The 26,293-nt window shown below is 42.7% G+C and overlaps 1 protein-coding gene across 1 annotated transcript in view; it reads left to right on the top strand.

Moving 5' to 3' along the window:
* TBL1X (transducin beta like 1 X-linked) overlaps window positions 1-26,293 on the top strand; it is a gene marked incomplete in the record, with an annotated part of 495,828 nt that overhangs the window by 430,608 nt on the left and 38,927 nt on the right. Inside the window, 3 exon segments of the mRNA XM_073616359.1 lie at window positions 2,543-2,603; window positions 4,073-4,194; window positions 17,658-17,732. Coding sequence (XP_073472460.1) covers window positions 2,543-2,603; window positions 4,073-4,194; window positions 17,658-17,732 — 258 coding nt within the window.

The following is a 26,293-nucleotide window of genomic DNA, read 5'->3' as shown; positions in this document are numbered from 1 at the left end:
ATGGGGTAATCTAGCGAATTTCTTTCCTCTCTTTTCCAAAGAAAATTGAGTAATCTGTGGGCTGCTTACCACCCCCTAGTGTTTATGAATCCATAAAATAATATATATACTGTATATATTAAATCCTCTAAACCAGCGGAAGGCAACCCCTAAAGAGGTGGAGATCTACCTGAACAATATGGGAGAAGTCAAAGATCACCAGGCACAGTGTCGCCTCCTTACACCAGTTTTAAACCTGTAATTGCCGTACTACCGTGTCACAGTGCATGGCAATCATGGGTTTAAATCAAGTGGTGAGGAGGCAACATATTACCTCCTCACTACCTATCAAACACACTCAGATTGCTTTTTAGAGGAGCAGCAGTGCTTGCTGCACTTGCGAATGAGCCCTTAGTTGCATTTGACAGCAGCACTCTTAGAGCTCGGGACAGGAGCCAGCACTACAGAGCTTATGCAGCTCTTGCTCTACAACAGCTCCAATTTTACAAGCAGTCCATCTGCATTGCACTTTGTTTGATGCTCTGGAATGGCAGGTCAGCAAGCCCAGACCCGGATCTACCAGTCACCTGTCCAAGATCTACTGGTAGATCACAATCTACAGACTGCTGACCCCCGCTCTAAACAGCCTGTGTTCAACTCTACCACTGAATGTCCACCTCCATGCTCTTATGTTATATAGATAGATGAAAGGCTCACCGAATTCCTATGATCTCTTATCTCCTTAACGCTTATCTCAGATAAACATGATCAGCAGGACATCAGAATTTTACCTCTCAGTCAGTGCTTATTAATACAGCATGAATATATAACATATAGATGATTTATCTGCATTGTTGGCATTTTATGTTACGTCTAGAGTTGATATAGTGCTTGCATATATAAAAAAAATATTGGCGTGGTTACACAACACTGAATATTGGGTGTAATTTAAAGAGGCAAGGTTAAGGAGAGTCTATGTCTACTCACAGTATATACTGCTCATTTCTCTTGCAGCCTTTGTACCCACAATACACTGTGCCACAAGTGAGAGTCTTACAGACATGCATAAACCTCTGGGCAAAATATAATTAAAAAATTAAAAAAAAACTACCATTGCATATACTTTCTATCTGAGACTACTTTAAAGAATTTAAAAAAATTAAAAAATTTGAGAGCTACTTAGTGGGAGAAAAATCCCCATTGTTGTTGGTCAGTGGAAAAAAAATACCCAGTGTTAGTGGGAGAAAAATGCCTGGTGTCAGTGGGAGAAAAATGCCTGGTGTCAGTGGGAGAAAAATGCCTGGTGTCATTTAAGTAAACATAAAAAAAGTCTGGCGTTTTGTTCATTCAGAGGTTTCAGTGGTTAGTGAGAGGAAAAAATGCCCCAGCATCAGTGATAGGAAAAAAAAAAAAAAATCAGCCTACCAGACCCGAGATCTGTCACCATAAACATTTAAACCCCAAATTACCCCCTTAACTTGCTGACACCATATCAGTGCCCTCTGAGTGTGTGTATAGAGAAAAAACAAATTTTTAGTTTGGGATAGAGTATGTAATAATTGTTACTCCTGTCATGTTTTACTGTCAATGGAGGTTCCGGTGGAGATATTCCTTAGCTTTCTGTCTGGTAAAAGTAGTCCACATGCTAGAACAACTTATAGCTTTTTATTGTTGTACGTTTGCCTGTGGCAGATTTTTCCTCACTTTCTGTGTGGTACAGCGATGTCCCAAGAACAGAAAGTGAGGGAATATTCTTCTAACAGAGACCCAAATAGAAATAAAACTTGACATGGGTTCTAAACTTTTTCCATTTCATCCATTACTAAAAAAAAACAAGTTTTGGGTAGATACGCTTGTACATTCAGGCCTTTACTGAGATCTTCTTCAGACCCCTAATCAGCCTCTCTTAAACTTTCCTTTAGACCCCAGATCTCCCCCAGATCAATTTTATTTAAGCCACTTTCCAGTCCCCAGATCAGCCCCTCTTCAGACCTCATATCAACCCCCCGACAACATCTTCAAACATTTTCAAACCTCAGACCAGTGCGGCATCTCAGAGCACACTAAGGTCATTTGAGATTTTGGTCACATGTCTCGAAACAGGAAGTGGGGATTGGTTTTCCCCACTCTCCTGTACCGCATCAGTCAGATACCAGCTTTAGGTGATAGAACAAGCATTTCAAAACCCGAGTCAGAACATGTCGTGGGTCCATGGGACCCATGGGACCCAGGTTCAAATCTTAGTGGAGTCCCGAAAAATCAAGATGATTAGAGGGAATGCTTAGAAACAGTTAAAATAACAAATTTTTATACTGATGGATGTACACGAATGCCTATGTGGTGACTAATATGGTAATAAAATATAAAAGTTTTCCAGTTTGAACAAATCATAGTGTATAAGTCACAGATGTACCAGATGAAAAATCAATTAATCTGCAAAAGCTAGAGCAGTTTACAGTAAAAATATTTTAATGGCAACCATTATTTCTGTATGTAGGAAAAAGTCACATTCTCAGCTGAACAGTTACATAGTTTTCACTTTCTTTTCATTTTTTTTATGTAGACCACAATCATTTGGGATGCTCATACAGGGGAAGCCAAACAACAGTTCCCTTTCCATTCAGGTATGGCTGATATATTGATATATTGATTCTTGTTCACATACATTCAACAGTTTACACACTTTCATCAGGTCAAGGACTACCTGATGTTTTTTTTTTTTTTTTTTTTTAGAGCTGGAAGGATCTCCTATATAAAATAAGTTGCAAATACAGTATTTCACTTGTCTAAAAACAAAAAAAAAAACAAAAAAAAAAAAAACATGTTTTGGAGGGATGGTTCCTATTTTGGAACCCCTGTTTTCTTTTTTTTTTTTTTTTTTTACGAAAGTACTTTTTAACAGATATGTCTATATTACACCGAATATGATATAGTTGCATTGCTATATTTAAACATTAAAAGGAGAATCCAGTATATATGTTTTTTTTTAGCATTAACACCTACTGAACCACACATCTGGGTGGGCAGTGTTTGTTTTTTACCTTAAAAGTCTCCCATTTTTCCATCTTCTTAGACAGCATAACCTTCATTTAATAAATGTCAAGACCACAGTGTCAGTGATAGCTTTTAACCTAGTTTCACATTTATGCGGTGCAATTTAACTGGGCTTTTTAGTGTGATTTCAAAGATAATGTTCAGTGCAACTCCACGAGGGTTCAGGAGCAGTTCGATTTGGATACTGCTGCAATTCTCTCTATTTTTCTCTCTCTGGAAATCAGCTCAGAAACATACTATAGCCTGCTAGAAATTTCACTGGAATCGCATAGTCTTTGAACACCTATGTGTTTTCTATGCAGTTATTATTAGACTCTATGGAAATGAAAATGGCATCACACCACACCAAACATGCACAGGACCCTTTTTAAAAATGCATTGCATTCAGACAGCGTATATGTAAACAGCCACCATAAAAAGTCATGTTATTTTACTTGTCATGTAATTCCATGCATTCTGGAACGCATTTGAAATTGCATCAGTGTGAACCAGGGCTTAATGAAAACTTTACTGATACGTGGAGAATAGAGATGATTAGCAAATTTCAGTGAACTTGATTGCCTATTTCATGTTGGCTAAAATTTTGACAACATTTTCTCTCAATTTATTGCTGCAACACAGAATTACTAAAAAATGGCTTAAAAAAATGAATAAAAAGACTCCATATCGCTGTGTAATATCAACAACAAAGACAGAAATTTTTTTTATTTTTTTTTTGAGAAGGGAAAGGCTAGAACTTAGTCAGCTTTGTATTGCTATATGTATCCCTGTTCCATATTTCTCCTCAGTTCCCATTAGTTGTAACTGAAAAAGTAAATGAGATGTAAAACTTTCTAACAATTCACCGGATAGCAGCAAAAAAACAGCCAGGGGTTCTAATCCTTTCCACTGGAAAAGTTAAAAAAAATTTGGCTGGTTGTATACTTTTTCACTGTACCCATTTGCTTTTAGAAAGTATATTTGTTAGTTTGGTGTTCGAATTGACAAAGGAATCTATGTTTAACACAGATAATACAATGTCTTTATATTTTATCTACAGCTCCTGCTCTAGATGTGGATTGGCAGAACAATACCACCTTTGCATCTTGTAGCACAGACATGTGTATTCATGTTTGCAGGCTTGGCTGTGACCGTCCAGTTAAAACCTTTCAAGGACACACGGTAACCATTTCATTATTTTCCGTATTTGTTAGCACGTGGATCATTTGTAAATAAAATGTCAGACAGAACATGGTATAGCTAGAACAGATCATTTTTGTCAAACTAAACCAATTATAGTATATAAACATAAATCTACCTAATACATTTCCTTAAAACTGTGCTCTATATCTTGCTCATGTTGTGTCAAAATACCATTATATTACATTATACTGAAAGACATAGTCCATGAAAAACCTATTTGTGGGATATACAGCATATCTCTTCAAGTGATTCCTTAACAGTGTCAAAATTGTTTCATTTGTGCAAAAAATCTGTTACTTCCAGCTTTCAGTGCTGTCACTCTTTGAATGGCAATTGCGCAGTCATGCTACACTGTACCCATATGACATTTAAAAAAAAAAAATCGCACAAATAGAGCTTTCTTTTAGTGGTATTTAATCACCACTGTTTTTTTATTTTTTGCTGAACAAACAAAAAAAGACCAAAAATTTTGAACAAAAAAAAAGACTGTTTTATAGTTTGTTAAAAAATTTGGCAAACAGGTGATTTTTTTCTTCTTCATTGATGAGGCTGCACTAATGGGCACTGATAGGCATGGATAAGGTGGCACTGATAGGTGACACTGATGGGCACTGATGAGGTGTCACTGGTGGGCACTGATGAGGCTGCACTGATAGGTGGCACTGATGGGCACTGATTGGCAGCACTGGTGGACAGTGGTAGATGGCACTGGTGGGCACTGCTTAGCAGTACTTATGGGCACTGGTAGGTGGCACTGGTGGGCACTGGTGGGCACTGATGAGGCAGCAGTGGCTCTCTGTGTGCGGGACCGATGTCCCTTATATACAAGCCGGTATTTGGCTTTTTTTTCTCCTCACACTATCAGCATGATGAAAAAAAAGCCAGCTGACAGCTGATCACGTGGTAAGGGGCCGGGATCTCATTGACTCTCTGATCACAGAGCATGCTGCACGTGGCCTGTTGGGGTGCGCAGGCAGCTCATTCACGGGAGAACATACATTGAAGCCCTCCTGGCAATTTAGCCGAAAGACTGCGATAGCGCGGGCGCAAGGAGGTTAAGTATGGTCTATAGAAGCTTGCGTCCCTCCTAGTGGACTATAAATACTCTCCATTAACTGGACTTTACAAATACGTCTTATGCTAGTGCATAATCTCTTAGTTCTCCACTCAGCCATACATAAGGAAAGTGAAACTGTTAAACAGTGCTTTATCCTTTTCTTAAATTAATTTATTATCATAAAAACTTTCAAATTTACAGTCACTTATAGCTGCTAACAGTGCACCAAACTATAACCACAGTGTCTTGCCTGTAGAGCGTTGTGACACCATCAAGCCCCTCCCCTACATGTTATGCCACAGGGTCACGTGGCTTTATCAGGGGGATTCTGATTGGCCAGTACGGTGCGCTGATATATATATCCATTCAACCTGAGCCATTTTTTTGTAGTCTCCTTATTGTTTCTCTTGCGCCATTTTACCTAGAACCAATATCTATATATTCTACCACAGTGAGCAAATTTTATTCTTATTTGAACTAATACTGTACTATTTGAACTAATAGTGTAATGGTACATGATATATACATACATTACACTGCATTTACTACACTATCTGATAGAACAATAAACTTCTTCTAAATAGATCTAGTCTCATAAAATAAAAAAGAAGAAAAGTATTTAATACCGTCATAAAATACCCATAATATATTGTGTGCTGAAAATTCACAACACCCGCCAGGTCGCCCTATAATAATAGTATTGAGTCCCTAACAGCCAAACTGGGGGAATACATTATTTTTTTTCTACCATTGGTACATGAAACAACAACATACTTAAAAGACACCAATCATATTATACAAGTAAGTGAGATTTCTCAACAAACCATTATGGTTTTTTCATGGACTGTGTTTTTCATGGTCTATGTCTTACAGTATAATACATCGGTATTTTGACATGAGCACGATATAGAGCACTATTTTTAGGACATTTATCAGGTGGATTTATGTTTATATATATTAGTGTGGTTTGACAGTGGTTAAAGTGATACTAAAATCTCATTTTTTTTTTGTTAAAAATAACAAGCATGTTATAATTACCTGCTCTGTGTAGTGATTTTACACAGAACAGCCCTGATCCTCTTCCTCTTGGGTCCCTCTTTGGCACTCTTGGCCCCTCCCTCCTGTTGGGTGCTTCCACAGCAAGCAGCTTGCTATAGGGCACCCGAGCCGAGTCCATTCAGACAGGGAGCCACAGCCTGGCCCCGCCCCCCTCTCTCACTCCTCATTGGCTCACTGACTTTAATTGATAGCAGTGGGAGCCAATGGCGCGTCACTGCTGTCTCAGCCAATAAGGAGGAAGAATCTTTCATGCAACACTCTGGATCGAGATGGGGGTCAGGTAAGTATTAGGGGGGCTGCTGCACACAGAAGGCTTTTTATCTTAATGGATAGAACGCATTAAGAAATCTTCTGACTTTACAACCACTTTTATGTTAAGTGAAGCACGGCACAGATTTATTTGTTTATTTTTCAGTTCAACACATGCATATGACAGTGTGTAATGTGTGAGCGAAGCATGTTATATATTGTTCTAATTCAATTTCACATCATAGCAGCTTACAAGGATTTCTATATATAGAACTGATCATTTGTTTTTGTGGTAAGCTAATTTTCTTTAGGGTGGGTGCCAGTGGAAACAAGAGCTTAATATAAAATGGTGCAGCTACTAATGTGGCTATTCTGAAGTAATTATCTCTGTGGACATGTAGGGGTGTTATATCTATTTAAGGACCTCCATTATTAAAAGAAAACAGTTGTGAAGTGCATGACAGATTACAAATAGTAACAGATTTGACAAATCAAATCTGATCATAGTTTAATTTGGTCATCATTGCTCAAGTACATTTTTGTTAAGGTGTTACTAAACCCAGGACCCTGCATTCACTATATCTGGTCTCTCACAGTACGCAGAACATGCTAAATATGTTTTCTCATCAGCAGTTATAGCAGTCTTGTGGCTTCTATCAGTGTCTGGTTAAAGCTTGTAGGAGGAGTTTTCATTCTCCCCTGATTGTCCTTTGAGGCTGCAGGACCCCTGACCCTCTGTCTGGACAGTGCTGATTGGCCCTGTGCTGATCACATGCACTCTCCCAAGAAAAAAAAAACTCTCTAGCAAGACACACCAAACTGAGCATGTGCAGCTTGCCCCCAAAGCTGTGTTGTAACAGGAGATGGTTTGGGGACTGTGGAAGAAGGGGATGATCAAAGAAGACAGGACCAAACAGCCTTTTTACACAATGTAGAGAATTAACCCCTTAGGTTCCACCAGGGCTTTTTTTCAGCGGGAACGTGGGGGAATGCAGTTCTAGCACCTCCGGTAATAAATGTATGTAATGGCAAAGTATGATGGGGTCCATTGATGCTGGCTGATGGGGGTTCTATTGTTCCTGGAGGAGATCTATTGTTGCTGGGAGAGTCTTTTATTGTTGCTGGTGGGGGATCTATTGTTTCTGGGGGGTTGCTTAAGTTGCTGGGAGGTCAATTGTTGCTGGAAGAGATCCACTGTTAAAGGAGGGGTCTATTGTTGCTGGCTGCTGGGGGATCTATTGTTGCTGGAGGGCATCAATTCTTGTGTGGCAGTCTATTTTTGCTCCAGAGGTCTATTGTTGCTGGTGGGGGATCTATTAGTACTGGTTAAGCTTATTTTGCTGGGGGTCAGTTGTCGCTGGAAGGGCTCTACTGTTGAGGTAGGGGTCTATTATTGCTGGTTAGGGGAGAGTCTATTGATGCTGGGTTGGCTGCTGGGAAATCTGTTGTTGCTGGGGGAATCTATTGTTGCTGGGGAGGGTCTGTTGCTGTTGGGTGCAGGGGATCTACTTTACTGCTTGTCTTGTTTTTATTGACAAATTCCATACAAATTACGTATCACCACAAAATGATACTTGGTTCTGTATCCTCTAAAAAGGTTGATACTGGGAGGTGGGTAGGGGGTGGAACAAAAGGGATGGCGCTCAGAGGTGGGTAGAGAACGGAGACAAGATGTGACTCAGAAGGGTGGAGTTCCTGCACCTATTCTTTGAGAGAAAAAAGCCCTGAGTTCCACAGTGAGTATTACAAGCATGCATTACCGCATATACAGCCTGATTTTACTGTTGTGGGTGTAGTAACACTTTAAAGCTGATTTCCATAGGCTTAGGGCTCGGTTCACACAAGTCCAGCTGTGTTGTCCCTGCGTTTTTTTAAAGGAGTCCAGTGCAGTTTTGTTCACCGGTTCAAGTGAGATTCAGGTGCAAACTTTTACTTGAAATTGCACCTGAACCAGACTGAAAAACACACAGCACTCTTTTTCAAAACGAACCGCTGTTGGCCTGCAGATATGAGAACAGCCTCCATAGAGAAGGTGACCGGTTCATGTCATTGGAATTAGATGCGGTTCAAAATGCATCCAATTCCCATATATGTGATCCGAGTCTGAAGGGGTAATTTTGACAAAACTGATTTTGCCACAAAATTGACAAAGAGGAACCTCAGTTTAGCCCAATGAGCTGTTTAGGTGCCATTTTGGTCAGAAAAAAAAATACAATTAACTCCATCATCGACCCCCTTGCTCATCTAGAGTGCTGTTGGTAACAGCATCACAGGTGGACGTTACAAGGAGCTGACTCTGCTTGAGTGACATCTGCCCTGCTCAATGATGCAGAGATAGGAAACTTCTGTGCTGGAGCCAGCAGACAGAGCTGTAATTTTTTTACTCAGCTTTTTCCTCTTTCTGCTTTGCTAAAAATGCCTGTTCTTTACAAAACTCAGTAGCTCAAGCTGAATGAGAGATGTGGCTCATACCTTATCAGAAGGCTCAGTCTGATGTTTCAAGCAAACAAATCCTGTGTCAAGACAGGCTGCTTCTTTTGTGCTTGCTTCTTTAGCCAACCCATAGTGTTATAGGGAACATTTGTCATGTATTTGTAGTGCTATGCCTGTAGGAGCCGCTGCATATGATGGGTCCTCTGTTCTTTGCCTCAACCTTCTCAAGAACCCCACCCCTCTGACACCCCAGGTTGAGTGTATAATATCACAGGGATTTACTGGAAGTAACACTTAGTACTCAACAGTAGTGTTATATCAAAGAAAACAGGCACCAAACCAGGTAGTAAAGGCAAACCTAATATATTGCCAGCAAATATGGTTGGTAATTAGGCAATCATAAAATAGACTAACAATGGTAATAACACAATTAGCATACAAACTGATTAACAGTAAAAACTAGACATAAGATGACATTTGGCTTCCAGATCAGCTTAAACAGTTGCAAGGCCACCTCAAGTGTAGTAGAGAGCAGTAGTAAAGTTTAATCTACCGAGTGCTGGAAATATACTGCCAGAGCACATTTATGGTGGCAATACTAGTCCTAGATAAACTGGGTATTTAAAAGAAAAGCAATGTGGTAGTGGATGGGGCAGGAAAACAAAGGGGGCATGCAGAATAATTGTGACGGGGGAGACAGTCCTTTGAGATGTTCTTCTGCCAGCTATCGTTGGGGCCCTTTAAAAGTGTCTTTGCACTTAACAACAGTCCCAGTTAACCTACATGCAGTATAGGTACAGTATAGTCTCGGCACAAGTGCAAAGTAGATGTGATTCAGATGTGTTATAGGGTTAGTTTAGGTGCAGTCTAGGTCTGGAATAAGTGCAGTATAGAGTACAGTATGTGTGCAGTATGGATTGGGTACACTTGGTGTCCTGCTCTCAGTGGCTCAGTCCCTTCAAGCAGTATCAGCAATGGGTGAATAGCCCTCTCACCATTTCTGGGGATGCTACAGTGACCTCTTGCAGTAGAAGGGGAGCCTCCCTTGGTCTCTCTGGTGATCAGCATTGGGAAGAGAGGTCACAGAGGATGAGTGGATGATCCAATCTCCTTGCAGTAGTGGTGCAGGTGCTGCGATGTGGTGCTGCGCTGCCCTGGATGTCCTCACTCCCAGTCTCAGCCTGGGATCTCCACTGGTATGGTCTCCTGCTGGCAGGTGAATATCCACACAGAGATGCTCTCTTTCTAACTCCCTTGGCGCCAAGAGGAACAACCTTCCTGGACAGTATAATATAAATTAAAAAAACATCTCCGCTACTCTTAGTGCACAATGCCTATTATTTGTCCCGTTACATCGCTGCTGACTCAAACAACAAATCCCAGGAGTCTCTGCACTCTGCATAGAAGTCTATGGTCTTGCTTGACTTTAGCTCTCCCCCTGCTGACCAGAGGAGAATAGTGCAGCATAACATCGTTATATCCGTAGAGTGAGAGAAGAATATAAGGCAATGTCTCCTTCATATTGCTGTAGCCCAACACCTGGCTATATATTAATTGTGTGTAAAACAAAGCTTGCATGCATGTGGTATAAAATTTATGAAGCTACAATTTAAAAACTTTTATGATCAAAGCTGAACTCCAGGCGGACTTTAAAAATAACAATGAATTAAATTATGTACTTATTAAAAAAATCATTAAGTGTATTTTACAGGTGCCTAGCATAAATGCCTAATTTTGACTTGATTTCAGCTTCTTGTAATCCCCCATTCAACAGCACTTAGACTGGAACAGTAATAGGCAGCACTTTGGGCTAATCAGATGAGCTGCATTGATATGTGCTGAAAAGGAACATGCTGACAGAACGAGAGAACAGAGAGATGACCTCATCAGCCTGTTGCTGCTCCTTCCATGTCCAGTCACAGCCTGAGGAAGGTGACCTAGCTGTTTTGTTTTATTCGATGAGACCAGCGCTGCCCAATCAGAACCCATCTGGTCCGGGCCAGAAGCGCTGATGGAGAAAAGGGAGAAGAGCAGGGATTTCAAATCCCTGGACCACTGGAGTGGCTGCGAGGGTGCTGACAGCTCGGCAACCCCAAAGGTCAGTACAGCGGAGACTGGGGGGTTAGGGATGGCATTCAGGGTTAGTTTACCTTTACAGAATGTAAAGGTATACTAACTATTTAACTGCAGCAGGGAAAAGTCAGGTCACCATCTTCGCTGTGCTGCCTCGCAGGGTTGTGTATATCTGAGGATTGGATGGACACAAATATAAAAAATTAGTTGACAGTAGGGATGGTCCCGATGTTCGAATCGAGCGCAAGATCGACTCAAACATCGGGTGTTCGTTTGCTTGCAAACGAACCAAACATATGGGACGTTTGTGGCAAATTCGAGCACAGCGGTGCACCCCATAATGCACTGCGAGATTGCAGTGCAGTGCTGTGAGAGCCATAATTGGCCAATGGCAGGGTGCCTTTTGCCAATCATGGCTCAGGGGGACTAAGTCCATGCCCCACACTATATAAGGCTGCTTACACGGCGGCCGTATGTAGTGTGATACGTGGAGGAGTTCGAGAGAACATGAGCTAGGCAGGTTAGTTAGTGGTGTGCAGGCAGTTTAATATATATATATATATATATATATATATATATATATATATATATATATATATATATATATACACACATATACACACACATATATATACACATACATATATACACACAGTGGATATAAAAAGTCTACACACCCCTGTTAAAATGTCAGGTTTCTGTGATGTAAAAGTATGAGAAAAAGGTAAAACATTTCAGAACGTTTTCCACCTTTAATGTGACCTATAAACTGTACAACGCAATTGAAAAACAAACTGAAATCTTTTAGGGGGGGGGGGAGTCAAAATAAAAATCTAAAATAATGTGGTTGCATAAGCATGCACACCCTCTTATAACTGGGGATATAGCTGTGTTCAAAATTAAACAATCACAATCAAACTCATGTTAAATATGAATCGGTACACACCTGACATTAAAGTGCCTCTGATTACCCCCAAATAAAGTTAAACTGTTCTAGTAGGTCTTTCCTGACATTTTCTTAGTTGCATCCCACAGCAAAAGCCATGGTCCACAGAGAACTTCCAAAGCATCAGAGGGATCTCATTGTTAAAAGGTATCAGTCAGGAGAAGGATGCAAAAGAGTTTCCAAGGCATTAGAAATACCATGGAACACAGTGAAGATAGTCATTATCAAGTGGAAAAAATATGGCACAACAGTGACATTACCAAGAACTGGGCGTCCCTCCAAAATTGATGAAAAGTCAAGAAGAAAACTGGTCAGGGAGGCTGCCAAGAGGCCTGCAGCAACATTAAAGGAGCTGCAGGAATATCTGGCAAGTACTGGCTGTGTGGTACAACAATCTCCCGTATTCTTAATATGTCTGGGCTATGGGGTAGTGTGGCAAGACGGAAGCCTTTTCTTATGAAGAAAAACACTTCTGAAGTCTCCCAAAAGCACGTGGGAAATGTGTTATGGTCTGATGAAACCAAGATTGAACTTTTTAGCCATAATTTCAAAAGATATGTTTGGTGCAAAAACAACACTGCACATCACCAAAAGACACCATACCCACTGTGAAGCATGGTGGTGGCAGCATCATGCTTTGGGGCTTTTTTTCTTCAGCTGGAACAGGGGCCTTAGTCAAGGTAGAGGGAATTATGAACAGTTCCAAATACCAGTCAATTTTGGCACAAAACCTTCAAGCTTCTGCTAGAAATCTGAATATGAAGAGGAACTTCATCTTTCAGCATGACTACGACCCAAAGCATACATCCAAATCAACAAAGGAATGACTTCACCAGAAGAAGATTAAAGTTTTGGAATGGCCCAGCCAGAGCCCAGACCTGAATCAGATTGAAAATCTGTGGGGTGACCTGAAGAGGGTTGTGCACAGAAGATGCCCTTGCAATCTGACAGATTTAGAGTGTTTTTTGCAAAGAAGAGTGAGCAAATATTGCCAAGTGAAGATGTGCCATGCAATAGACTCATACCCAAAAAGACTGAGTGCTGTAATAAAATCAAAAGGTGCTTCAGCAAAGTATTAGTTTAAGAGTGTGCACACTTAAGCAACCATATTATTTTCATTTTTTCATTTTTACTTCCCTCCACCTAAAAGATTTCAGTATATATATATATATATATATATATATACATATACACTATCTCACAAAAGTGAGTACACCCCTACACATTTTTGTAAACTTTTTATTATATCTTTTCATGTGACAACACTGAAAAAATGACACTTTGCTACAATGTAAAGTAGTGAGTGTACAGCTTGTATAACAGTTTAAATTTGCTGTCTCTTCAAAATAACTCAACACAGCCATTAATGTCTAATCCACTGGCAACAAAAGTGAGTACACCCCTAAGTGCAAATGTCTAAATTGGGCCCAAAGTGTCAATATTTTGTGTGGCCGCCATTATTTTCCAGAACTGCCTTAACCCTCTTGAGCATGGAGTTCATCAGAGCTTCACAGGTTGCCACTGGAGTCCTCTTCCACTCCTCCATGATGACATCACAGAGCTGGTGGATGTTAAAGACCTTGCGCTCCTCCAACTTTCATTTGAGGATGCCCCACAGATGCTCAATAAGGTTTAGATCTGGAGACATGCTTGGTCAGTCCATCACCTTTACCTTCAGCTTCTTTTGCAAGGCAGTGGTCATCTTGGAGGTGTGTTTGGGGTTGTTATCATGTTGGAATACTGCCCTGCGGCCCAGTCTCTGAAGGGAGGAGATCATGCTCTGCTTCAGTATGTCACAGTACATGTTGGCATTCATGGTTCCCTCAGTGAACTGTTGCTCCCCAGTGCCGGCAACACTCGTGCAGCCCCAGACCATGACACTTCCACCACTATGCTTGACTGTAGGCAAGACACACTTGTCTTTGTACTCCTCACCTGGTTACCGCCACACATGCTTATCATCTTCAAAACCAAATACGTTTATCTTGGTCTCATTGGACCAAAGGACATGGTTCCAGTAATCCATGTCCTTAGTCTGCTTGTCTTCAGCAAACTGTTTGCGGGCTTTCTTGTGTATCATCTTGCAGACCGAATTGATGCAGTGTGTGGCGTATGGTCTGAGCACCGACAGGCTGACCCCCCCACCCCTTCAACCTCTGCTGCAATGCTGGCAGCACTCATACGACATACGTCTATTTCCCAAAGACAACCTCTGGATATGACGCTGAGCATGTGCACTCAACTTCTTTGGTTGACCAAGGAGAGGCCTGTTCTGAGTGGAACCTGTCCTGTTAAACCGCTGTATGGTCTTGGCCACCGTACTGCAGCTCAGTTTCAGGGTCTTGGCAATCTTCTTATAGCTTGGGCCATCTTTATGTAGAGCAAAAATATTTTTTTTCAGATCCTCAGAGAGTTCTTTGCCATGAGGTGCCATGTTGAACTTCCAGTGACCAGTATGAGAGACTGAGAGCGATAACATAAAATTTAACACACTTGCTCCCCATTCACACCTGAGATCTTGTAACACTAACGAATCACATGACGCCGGAGAGGGAAAATGGCCAATTGGGCCCAATTTGGACATTTTCACTTAGGGGTGTACTCACTTTTGTTGCCAGCGGTTTAGACATTAATGGCTGTGTTGAGTTATTTTGAGGGGACAGCCGGCGGGGCCATCCGGTGACGTAAACGGGTGACCCCGCCCCCCCTCTGATGGCACGTGACGTCAGAGGAAGGCAGGGTTGCCCGTTTACATCACTGAGTGGCCCTGCGCTCAGCTATATAACAGCTGTCATCGAGAAGAAACGTCAATAGACAGTTTGACAATTTCTTTATTAAAAAAGAAAAAAAAGTGTCCCGCGATGTCCATCCATCTTCAATCACGCCACCCAACGGACCTGAAAAATAGAAAAAAAAGGGATCTGCCTTGATGGGAGGCCTCCCAGCAACTGCTGTCTCTTGGCTGTGACAGCTATTATATAGGCAAGGGCGGGGCCACCCAGTGATGTAACCATGTGACTCCATCCCCTTTTGGATGTCATGTGACATCAGAGGGGGGAGGGGTCATCCGGTTATGTCAGCGGGTGGCCCCGTCCTTGCCTATATAACAGCTGTCAAAGCCAAAAGACAGCAGTTGCCGGGAGGCCTCCCATAGAAGTTTTTCTATTTTTTAAGTCCTTCGGGCGGCATGATTAACGATGGATGTACATAGCGGGACACTTTTTTTTTTTTTTAATAAAACAATTGTCAGTGTCCCGCGATGTACATCAATCATCAATCATGCCGCCCAACGGACCTGGAAAATATAAAAAAAAAAGTCTGCCTCGATGGGGGCCTCCCGGCGATTGCTGTCTTTTGGGTTTGACAGCTGTTATATAGGCAAGCGCGGGGCCACCCGCTGATGTAACTGGATGACCCCTCCCCCCTCTGATGTCACATGACATCAGAAGGGGGCGGGGTCACATGGTTACAGCAACGGGTGGCCCCGCCCTTGCCTATATAATAGCTGTCACAGCCAAGAAACAGCAGTCGCCAGGAGGCCTCCCATCAAGGCAGATCTTTTTTTTTTTTTCTATTTTTCTGGTCCATTGGGCGGCGTCATTGAAGATGGATGGACATCGCGGGACACCTTTTTTTTTTCTTTTTTAATAAAGAAATTTCAAACTGTCTATTGTGGTTTTTAATTTTGACACTTTTTTGGGTGAATGGGTGCTTCCAGATTCCTATAAGCCCCACCTGCAGCCCCCGACAACAAATGGCCAGTGTTGTCGGGAAGAGACCCTTGTCCCCATCAGCATGGGGACAGGGTCCTTTGGGGGGGACTCCAAAGCACCCTCCCCATGTTGACGGCATGTGGCCTGGTATGGATCAGGAGGGGGGGGTGCTCACTCATCCCCCATCATGTCCTCCAGGCTGCATGCACGGATAAGTGTCTGGTATGGATTTTGGGGGGGACCACACGCCAACTTATTTCTTCATTTAGCGTGGAGTTCCCCTTAAAATCCACACCAGACCCAAAGGGCCTGGAATGGACGGGGGGGGACCCCACGACGATTTTTTCCTTGATTTTTCAGCTCTATTACCGGGAGTCGGCAATACATTACAGCTGCAAGCAAGTTTAAATGGAATTTTTGCTTTAGAAATGTCATTTTGCTGTGGCACTGTTCTACACATCACACAGATGCGCCATTTTACAGGCAGTCTAAGGGTTCGCATGTTCACTCAAACTTTTTGCCTGCTTGTATGTTCTGGTGCAAACTGAAACGAGGGTGTTTTATTTTTCTTTTTTTTTTTTTTCAGTTTTTTTTGCTAGTTGACAGGTATGTTGCTTCCAGATATACACTTCTAGTATTCATTTAGCTGTTTACCTAAATTCAGCCTGGAGGTGGGAATTCCAATCATGTGATTGGCTGTTACAGAGGTCAAGGAAAGCTCCCAATTGCAAAAATGCATGAGGAGCTTTTTCGTGATATTTTAGCTACTGTGCTGGGGGTGTGCAGTGAGCATGCTCTCAACACAGAAAGCTGTTCCCTATGGATGCGTATATGCAGCTGCCCTGCATTAAAGCCCATTCGCCCAGAGGTTGCATATCTGAGTATAGCCACCAGGAACAGGTTAATAAAACAATGCAATGTACTGCTATTGTGCTGAGCATAATGATGAAGAAAAACATTGTAGCTAGTAATTGAAAAAAGGTACTTAAAGCAGACCTTCAGTCATTTTTTCAACATTCCATCTATTAAATCTTCTGCCCTTGTTGTTTTAACTTTGGAGAGTAAAACATTTTTTTCTGCCAGTAAATACAGCCCACTTCCTGTTTCTTGCCTGGTAAAAAGCCTAGGCTTATGACATAATGCACAGCTCTCTCACTCTTATGAGAGTTTGCCAGGGAGGGAGGGGTAGATGAGTCATAAGAGGGACAATAAGAGCTGCAGAAAGATGTTTTTATTACAAATTTTGAGAGCAGACTGCAGTTCCTCTTTGCATCTCTTTAGTTTCTCTGGCAAACATAAGCACCTGCAATGCTTTGTCATCAGACAATATCCCCCCCCATAGGCAAAGTCACAGGGCAGACTTGGAGGGCTTTAAAGTAGTACAGTGCAACCTGCCAAAAGTTACTAAATTGTAAAAAATGTTGAAAATAATATTTTGCCGTAAATCACCAAATGTTTTCAAATACCTGCCTCAAGCACATTAGATCAATGTGAGCTGAACTTCAGAACAAGCAAACCAATTCACTCATCTGTAATAATAAGATATAATTTCAGCCACCTGGTATTCCTATTGTGTTGATCTTACCTGGAACTATCATTTGGATAACTGGGTCTTTACAATTCAGTGCTACCTCATTACAGCTGTCATAGAGGCAACACCTTAATCTGTGTGTCATTATGCTTACTTGGAGCCGCAAATAGATAAAAAATAGGTTATGTTAGAAAAAGATAACATATTTTTTATAAAGCTATTCCCTAGCAATAAATGCTTAGTTTGAGTATGAGAGGTTAAAATGAGCTTTGTGAAAAGTGTTGTATACAAAGGATAAACTGTTCTAAAATGATGCATGATTGCCCTCCACTGGATGGCGGCTTTATTTCCATTGACTTATAACACTGGGTTTTCTTTTAGAATGAAGTGAATGCAATTAAATGGGACCCATCAGGAATGTTATTAGCATCGTGTTCAGATGACATGACCTTAAAGGTAAGTAGCTTAACAATTAAAAAAGTGAATATAGACATTTAAATAAAGATGGAAAGCCGTTTGTGAATGTACAATGTATTAACACAAGTTTCTGAATTTTACGTTGTTAGGAGTTGAACTTCAGTAATTTTTTCATCCTTCCATCTATTAAATTTTCTGCAATTGTTGTTTTAACTTTGGATAGTAAAACATTTTTCCTGACGCCTCCATGGCAGCACACGCTGGGTTGTGACTCCGCCCCCACAACCTGACAGGATTGGTTAGCTATAAGTTTGAAGGGGAGACACCCCGCTGCATTCTCTTTTTTATCCTCACCTGACAGATTGGGATAAGCAGCTTGCTCCTGTTGTCAAGATAAAGAAAAAGCCTCTTACCGCACTCGCCCCAGCAGGTTCAAGCCTCTCCTGTTTGGAAGTCCCTCCTGTACAGTCTCTAAAGGAGCTTCTATGGAGGGAACCCCCGGTCTGGTGGTCTCAGGGGGCGTCTGGACATCTGGCACAGTAAGCTTTAAAGAAGCTTCATATTTTTGCAGTGGTCTCCTTTTCTTTTTTGCCTGTACTTTGCCTGTTCTTTGTTTATAGTGTTTCTCCTGCTTAGGGGGCTTGCTGGCACTTGCTGTCCACCGCTGTGGAACCGTCATGGCCGCCGAGGCCGCCTCCTCACTCTACAATTGGCCTCAGGGCCATGTTCTGCCTTGAGAAGGGAATGCCCTTCTCCAAGATGGCGCCGAGGCGTTCGGGACGCTCTGCGCATGCGCGGGAGCGTCATTTTGCAGCGACGGCGGCGGCAGATTTAAAAACACAGGCATTTCTGTGTTTGTTTGCTGAGCAGTGTCACAGATACCTGAATGTTCACCGTGCGTTCAACTGCTTTGCCAGAAAACAACTCAGCAAGACCAGGTAAGTCAAATCATCTGATTTAGCCTTTTAAAAAAAAAAAAAAAGAGTAAAGTTTTTAAAAAAAAAAAAAATTTTTTTGCCATTCTCTTATTTTCCTTCAGTCTTACTGTCTTACTATCACTATGGAGACCACTGCCCGCGCAGACCACCATCAGCAAACGAGGTAAGAGGCCATTCGTCATTGGTAAGTATTGAAGAAGGGGAGAGAAAAAGAGAGCCAACCACTAACGCTGCGTTTTTGGCAGCCCCACCAGGTCAAGAGCCGCAAGCCGCTCAAGATCCTCTTCTCGCCACCGAAGACATAGCCGCTCACGTCACAGCCGCTCAAGACGCAGCCGCTCCCGTCACAGTCGGTCACACCGCAGACGGTCACCTTCATCACACCACCAAAGCCGCCACACCCGTCCTGCAGCAAACGCTTGCTGGGTATGCGGCGCGCCAGCCTTGCCAGATAAGCTAGTCTGCAGACCCTGCTTCAATGAAGCAGCAAAGGACAAAGAGCTAGACGCAGCAGTGGCTACGGAGCTCATAAGAGAATCTGTGCGGGAATCCATAGGGGAGACAACAGCACCACTAATCGATAGGCCTACGCCCAGCACATCGGTAGCGGATGACCTCCAACCCCAGGCATCAGAACCCTCCTCAGGAGATGTGGATCAGGACATGTCAGCAGGTTTTGATTTCTCCCTGGTACAGCCTTTTGCAAAGTCTGTCAAAGAAGCGATAGGCTGGGAAGAAGATAAAGAGGAACCGCAGAAAGTCCGGAAATATTTCCCAAATTTAAGGAAAGAACCAGAGAATTTCCCTTTTATAGGTGAACTGGTATGATGAATGGGAAAGATCTGATAAGCGGTCCAGTCTCACCAACAGACTGACAAAAATGTATCCTCTGAAGGAGTCAAAAGCCAAATCATTGATGAACGCTCCAGTAGTTGACTCCTCCTTGATGCGTCTTGCACGGCATGTCACTCTGCCTATTGAAGACGCAGTTTCCTTTCGGGATGTTCTGGATCGGAAATTGGATATGGAATTGAAGAAAGCATACTCCACTGCTGGGGGCGCGTGCAGACCAGCAATTACCACAGCAGCAGTGGCTAAAGCCATATCAGGTTGGGCAACCAAGGTGGAGAAAGATCTGCAAGACGGTACGGAAATAATATCTTCTCTTCAGGAGATTAAGTTGGCAGGTGACTTCGTGGCAGAGGCTTCAGTGGATATTATAAGATCCTCGGCGAGATCAATGCTAGCCTCAGTCACGGCAAGAAGGGCCTTGTGGCTGAAACCATGGATGGCCGATGCTGCATCCAAAACAAACTGGTGCAAAATTCCATATGATGGCTCAAACCTATTCGGGTCTAAATTGGACACCGCTATCTCCAAGGTTACAGGAGGGAAGTCGGGATTAATTCCCTCAGACAGAAGACCCAAGGCCCAAAAGGGTTCCTTCTTCAGGCGCAACCTTCCTGAGAAATATAGGGAAGCTAGATCCTACCGTCCTGGTAGGGAGTTTAGAAGAGACTGGAAGAACACAAGACCTTCCTTCCTAAGGATGCAGAAGTCCAAGCCTACCCCGGCAGGGGAGCAGCAGAAGTCTTTTTGAAGGTTCGCCTGCCCACTCAGTACAGGTGGGCGCCAGGCTCAAGGACTTCGCACAGACTTGGTCAACACATATAAAGGACCAGTGGACTCTTTCCACGATCAAATTTGGACACAAGTGGAAGTTTATGGGCAAAATTCCAAAAAATCACTTCCAATCAACAAGACTGCCATCTTCACTAGTCAAAAGGAAGTTACTATTAAAATATATAGTGGAATTGAAGGAGAAAGAGGCAATCCTGGAGGTTCCGTCAGATCAAAAGGGGAGGGGGTTCTATTCCCCACTATTTTTGGTAAAGAAGAAGACCGGAGACTTACGTCCTGTGTTGGATTTAAAAAATCTCAACAGGAACATAAAAATAGAGGCCTTCAAAATGGAGAGTCTGCAGTCCATACTTCTGGCAGTGAACCTGGGCGACTGGATGCTCTCAGTAGATTTATCAGACGCTTACCTACATATTCCAATTCATCCCGCCTTTCAAAAATTCCTCCGATTTGCCATCAACAAAAGCCACTTCCAATTTCAGTGCCTTCCTTTCGGCATCTCGTCGGCTCCCAGGACATTTACCAAGGTCCTCCTACCCTTGGTTGCATTCCTCAGGGAAAAGGGTCTGCGAGTCCACCATTATTTGGACGACATCCTGCTCTTGGCAGAAGATCAAGAAACCTTGCTACGCCATCAGAAAATCTTACTTACGACTCTCCAAGACTTCGGTTGGCTAGTCAACTGGAAAAAGAGCAGCTTACAACCCACACAAAACATGGTATTCCTGGGAGCAGATCTGAACACCAAATTGAACACGGTACAACTCCCTCAGGAGAAGATTCAGCCTCTAGTACAGAAGATGTGGAGATTACTATCAGCGAGGCATCTTCCAGCCAGAATCTGCTTGAGTGTGCTAGGGTCCATGGCTGCAACCCTGCCCATGGTGCAATGGTCACAATGGCACATGAGAGTCCTCCAAAACTCCTTTCTGAGGCAGTGGGATGGAGTATCGATGCGCCAGACCATTACTATCTCCAGACCAATGAAGCAATCAGTATGGTGGTGGACACACTTGACCAACCTCAGGAAATACAAACTGATAGTTCCCCCAGATCCGATAATAGTCACCTCGGATGCCTGTCAGAGCGGCTGGGGAGCTCACTGTCAAGATCAAGCAGCACAGGGCCGATGGCAGTTCCGGGCCCAGGATATAGTATCGAATATACTGGAACTCAGGGCAGCTTTCCAGGCCCTCATGGCATTTGCACCAGTCCTCAGAGGGAAGAACGTGCTTATTCGGATGGACAACAAGATGGCAGTGTCCTACATCCAGAGGCAAGGGGGTACCAAGAGTCTCACACTGATGGAGGAAGTCCGCCCTATCTTGGAATGGGCACAGGTACACCTGGCAGATTTAAAAGCAATATATGTTCCTGCGGCACAGAACATGTTAGCCGATTACTTGAGTCGAGAAACTCTTTCGAACAACGAATGGTCCCTGAGTCTCCAGGCCTTTTCTCTTCTTACGGAAACATGGGGAGTACCAGAGATCGACTTAGCAGCTACTCCTGCGAATACGAAGTGTCGGAGGTTTCTGTCCAGAGCATCTTTCCCTTCAGCCGAAGGGATAGATTGTCTAATTCACCCCTGGAACTTCAAGTTGGGGTACATATTCCCGCCAACTCCGCTAATTGCGAGATTCCTGTCCAGGCTTCGGAGATCTTCAGCCACGGTAATCGCGGTAATCCCTCTTTGGCCGAGAAGACCATGGTTCACGACCCTATTGCAGCTCAGCCTTCAACCTCCAATCCTCCTTCCGGTAACTCCGGATTTGCTATTTCAAGGCCAATTTCTACATCCAGCTCCAGAGAAACTGCATCTGACAGCATGGAAGTTGAAAGGGTTAGGTTAAGGGAACAAGGCTGCTCACAGGAAGTAATATCGACTCTGATGCAAGCCAGGAAAAGCACCACCAACACCACCTATACAAGAATTTGGAACCAATTCTTTACTATGGCGCAGCAAAAGGGATGGGATCCTATTGCTCCAGAACCTTCTCAAATCCTAGAATTCCTCCAATCAGGGATCAACAAAGGTCTAAGTTCAAGTACCCTTAAGGTACAAGTATCTGCCTTGTCGGCCAAAACAGGCACCAGATGAGCATTACATCCGCTGGTTATCCAATTCCTGAGAGCCTGCCTAAAAATCAAACCTCCTAAGAAACCAGTTTTTCCATCATGGGATCTCTCAGTAGTTCTTGAGGCCTTCACCAATCCTCCTTTTACTCCATCTGAATCAATATCTCTGTGGGATCTGACTCTAAAACTATCCTTTCTCATTGCAATCACATCAGCAAGGAGGGTGTCTGAGATCCAAGCACTGATGGCATCAGAACCTTACTTGGTATTCTTTCCTGATAAGGTAGTACTAAGACCTTCAGACCACTTCATCCCGAAGGTAGCAACTTCCTTCCACTACAACCAAGATATTGTCTTACCATCCTTCACTAATGATCAGGGTGAACCTCATCCTCTGGATGTTAAAACTACCATCATTAGTTACCTGGCGGCTACAAATTCTTTTAGGAAGACGGATACCCTCATGGTCATCCCACATGGAAACAAACGAGGTCAAGCGGCTACTTCACGTACTATCGCCTCCTGGTTAGTCAAGTCCATCAAGAAGGCATACTCCATGCGGCATATGGCAATTCCTGAAGACATCAGGGCTCACTCGACCAGGGCAGTGGCTACCTCCTGGGCAGCGTATTGCAGAGTTTCACCGGAGACTATTTGCAAAGCAGCAACTTGGTCCTCCAGACATACGTTTATTTCTCACTATAGAGTAGATTCTGCTCACTTGGCTATGGCAGACTTCGGTAGATCCGTTGTTAGAGCCAATTCTTCCGCATTATAAGGAATAAATATTATTTTCTTGCACCCACCCGACTGGCGAGTTATTTCCCAGCGTGTGCTGCCATGGAGGCGTCAGGAAAACGGAAAATTGTATACTCACCTTTCTGTAATTTTCCTTTCCTGACGCCTTTCCATGGCAGCACACAGATTCCCACCCCGTTTTATGGTGATATATTTACAGAGAATGCAGCGGGGTGTCTCCCCTTCAAACTTATAGCTAACCAATCCTGTCAGGTTGTGGGGGGCGGAGTCACAACCCAGCGTGTGCTGCCATGGAAAGGCGTCAGGAAAGGAAAATTACGGAAAGGTGAGTATACAATTTTCCGTTTTTCTGACAGTAAATACCTTATACAGCCCACTCCTGTTTTTTGTCTGGTAAAAAGCCTAGGCTTATGACATCATGCACAGCTCTCGCTCTCACTATCGTGAGAGTTTGCCAGGAAGGGAGGGGGGTGAGTCATAAGAGAGCCAATTAGAGCTGCAGGGCTGGAGGTGTGCCTCTGTGTAAATCCAGGAATTGAACATGCAGCAGCTTCAGCTGCCCACAGTTAAAGTACAGAATCACAGTATATATAAAATAATAGGCAAGTTGATTGGAGGGAAGCTTCAGAATGGCAAAGATGTTTTTTATTATAAATTATGTGAGCAGACTGCGGTTCCTCTTTAATTCTGAACTATAATTTGTTGCAGATATAATTTGGTATTGTCATGATCTGGTATTCTTTATGAGATTTATTAATATCAGTTATAAGTGGGTATTTTTTAAGAACCTAAAGGTGGGTAAAATAGGTGGATTCCTCAGAAAGATATCTTCCATGATTCTGTATTTCCTTGTAGCTGTCATAAAGGCTTTTAATGTCCTAATCTCATCTAATGAGAGGAAAGCTCTCTCATTTGGAAGTAATGCCTCTCTTTTTGAATCCATTTCCTCCTTTCCCCTTGCCTCCTCAGGTGTTCCTCTTCCTGTTCTGGTGTATAGACCTGAGTATTAGTCTGTAAAAGTAGAATTCCAGCTACAGCATAACTAGTCATAAAACTGTCCCCTGCTCTCTCCTAACATTCTATACAAACTAACCAATGTAAAAAGGATGCTATTTTCAGCCCTCTCCTGCCTGGTCACGTGATCCAGCTCCCCTATGTCATCCAGTAGCAGTTGCAGGAGAGAAGAGGAAACGCTGAGAACAGCTACCTGCTTTTCACAGCTGTTATCAATCACAGTCTCTATTCCCCTTTCACTTTTGGTGATAACGCTAAACAGGACAAGTAGAGACGGAGAATCTCCCTAAAGGGAATACAGACAACAATAAAAACCTGACAGTGTTCTAATCCCTTTCCACTTTATTCAAAACTTAAAAAAAGTTTTGCCTTTAGTTATATTTTAGTATGGAAAGGATCCTATAACCATACTTAGTTTTCATGTACTAAATGATATTTGTCACAACATTAATTAAAGCAGTTTAGTTTAAAAAAAACTAAAATTTGCCAATAGGTAGGGTCTTTGAAAGAGAATAATTTATAAAGTGTCCTAAAACCTTAAACTAATCCCCACTTTCCTTCTGGGTCAAACTGCTCAAAAATTTAATTAATGGATCAAAAAAGGTCTTATTAAAGAACAGCACACTCCATAGATTATAAGGGGATCAGACCATCCACTTACTTTATCCAGACTATGGCAATGCCCCCCTCAAAAACGTTCCAACTTTATCAAATTGTCCATTTTTCGACGGACGATATATTCTCAAGGATCTTTTATAAGAACAAATGTTTGAGGGGCCCTGGAATGCGAAGGGGGGGGGCAACTCAGAGTTGTATTGCCTATTAAGAAACTCACTTACCAGGCGGCTTTTGAGGCAGAACTGGGGAAAGTAATAGAGGAAGAGGAGTGGGCCCGTGGTCGGCTCTGGTACACAGGGGAATTCTTAATACTACCTTGGTGGAAGTGAACTATAAAGTGATATTTTGCTGTTGTCTGGTACCTGACGAGGTTAGCCAAAATTTTTCCTGATGCCTCTCCCCTCTGTTTTAAGAGGTGCGGGCAGGAGTTGTGTTCACAGATTTAGAGATTTTGGATTAGGACATTCAAACTCCTCTACTCAGTAATCAGGGTTAATATACCTAAAAATGTCAAGACATCCCTATTTAATAACCTTTCGGACAAGATCCCCAGATATCTCAGAACTCTTACCTTTTTAATTTTTTTGGCTGCCAAAATAAATATAGGGTGAGCATGAAAGTCCCCAATTATTAATTTTGCGCTGATCAAGTACAAAATATCCTGGATTATGATGCACTAAAAATTAGCAAGCATCCTACGAGATGAACAAATCATTTATGAAAGGGTCTGGAATCCATGGATCAGATACCTTCAATCTCCTGGGTGACTTATAGGGCCCTGGGGTCATATGTCTGTTCAGAGGGATCTTTTCTTCTCCTTTCCCCTTTCTTTTTTCACTCTTTTCTTTTCTTTGTTTTTCCATCTCCCTACATTATCCCGATCCTGCTGGCCAGCATCCTAATGATGGACTTTGTATTATCTGTTTTAATTCATCACTCGTTTGTGAGTATATTAATTCACTTTTAATTATAGGCTTCCATTTTCTCAGAGTGGGCTGTAACCTGGGGGGCAGGTAGCAGGTACAAAGCTCCCTGGGATGAGCAGTCTTTCAGGCACAGATACCAAATCCATGAGGTAGTAACAAATGGTGCAGTGTTTATTTGTGATATATACAAGTCTATATACAGGTACTGTACAGTACTCCAAAAACATAGGAAAAAAAATAGTTAAACAAAAACCCTTGCACTAACTATACAATATTTACAAATACTAACTACCAGGCTGAGCAAGCCTACAGCTTGCCAGCTTCCACATTCACAGCTTAATAGACAACCTTTTGCTCTCCTAGACAGAAGTTGTCTGAGGTTCCCAGGCCAAGAGCACTGGCTGTCTGTCCCAGGTGAGTATAAATTAGCCTGTGGGAGAGGACCAAGACCTGAACTGGACCATGGATCAGAGACCCCTAAACATGTATGAGAGAAGCCTGGGAGATGTATAAACCCCGAACAGGACTTTTCTTGGCTTTGTCTGGGACGCTCTGCTACAGGGCCTATGGCCTTCAATTTCAACCTTGATCGCAGCCCCTGGTCCTTTTCATTTTTTGCTATGGC

The sequence above is a fragment of the Aquarana catesbeiana genome, linkage group LG02, assembly GCF_042186555.1.
Source record: "Aquarana catesbeiana isolate 2022-GZ linkage group LG02, ASM4218655v1, whole genome shotgun sequence".
NCBI classification, from domain to species: domain Eukaryota; kingdom Metazoa; phylum Chordata; class Amphibia; order Anura; family Ranidae; genus Aquarana; species Aquarana catesbeiana.
Note: the sequence above shows the minus strand (reverse complement) of the source record. Positions and strands in the feature narration are given on the sequence as shown.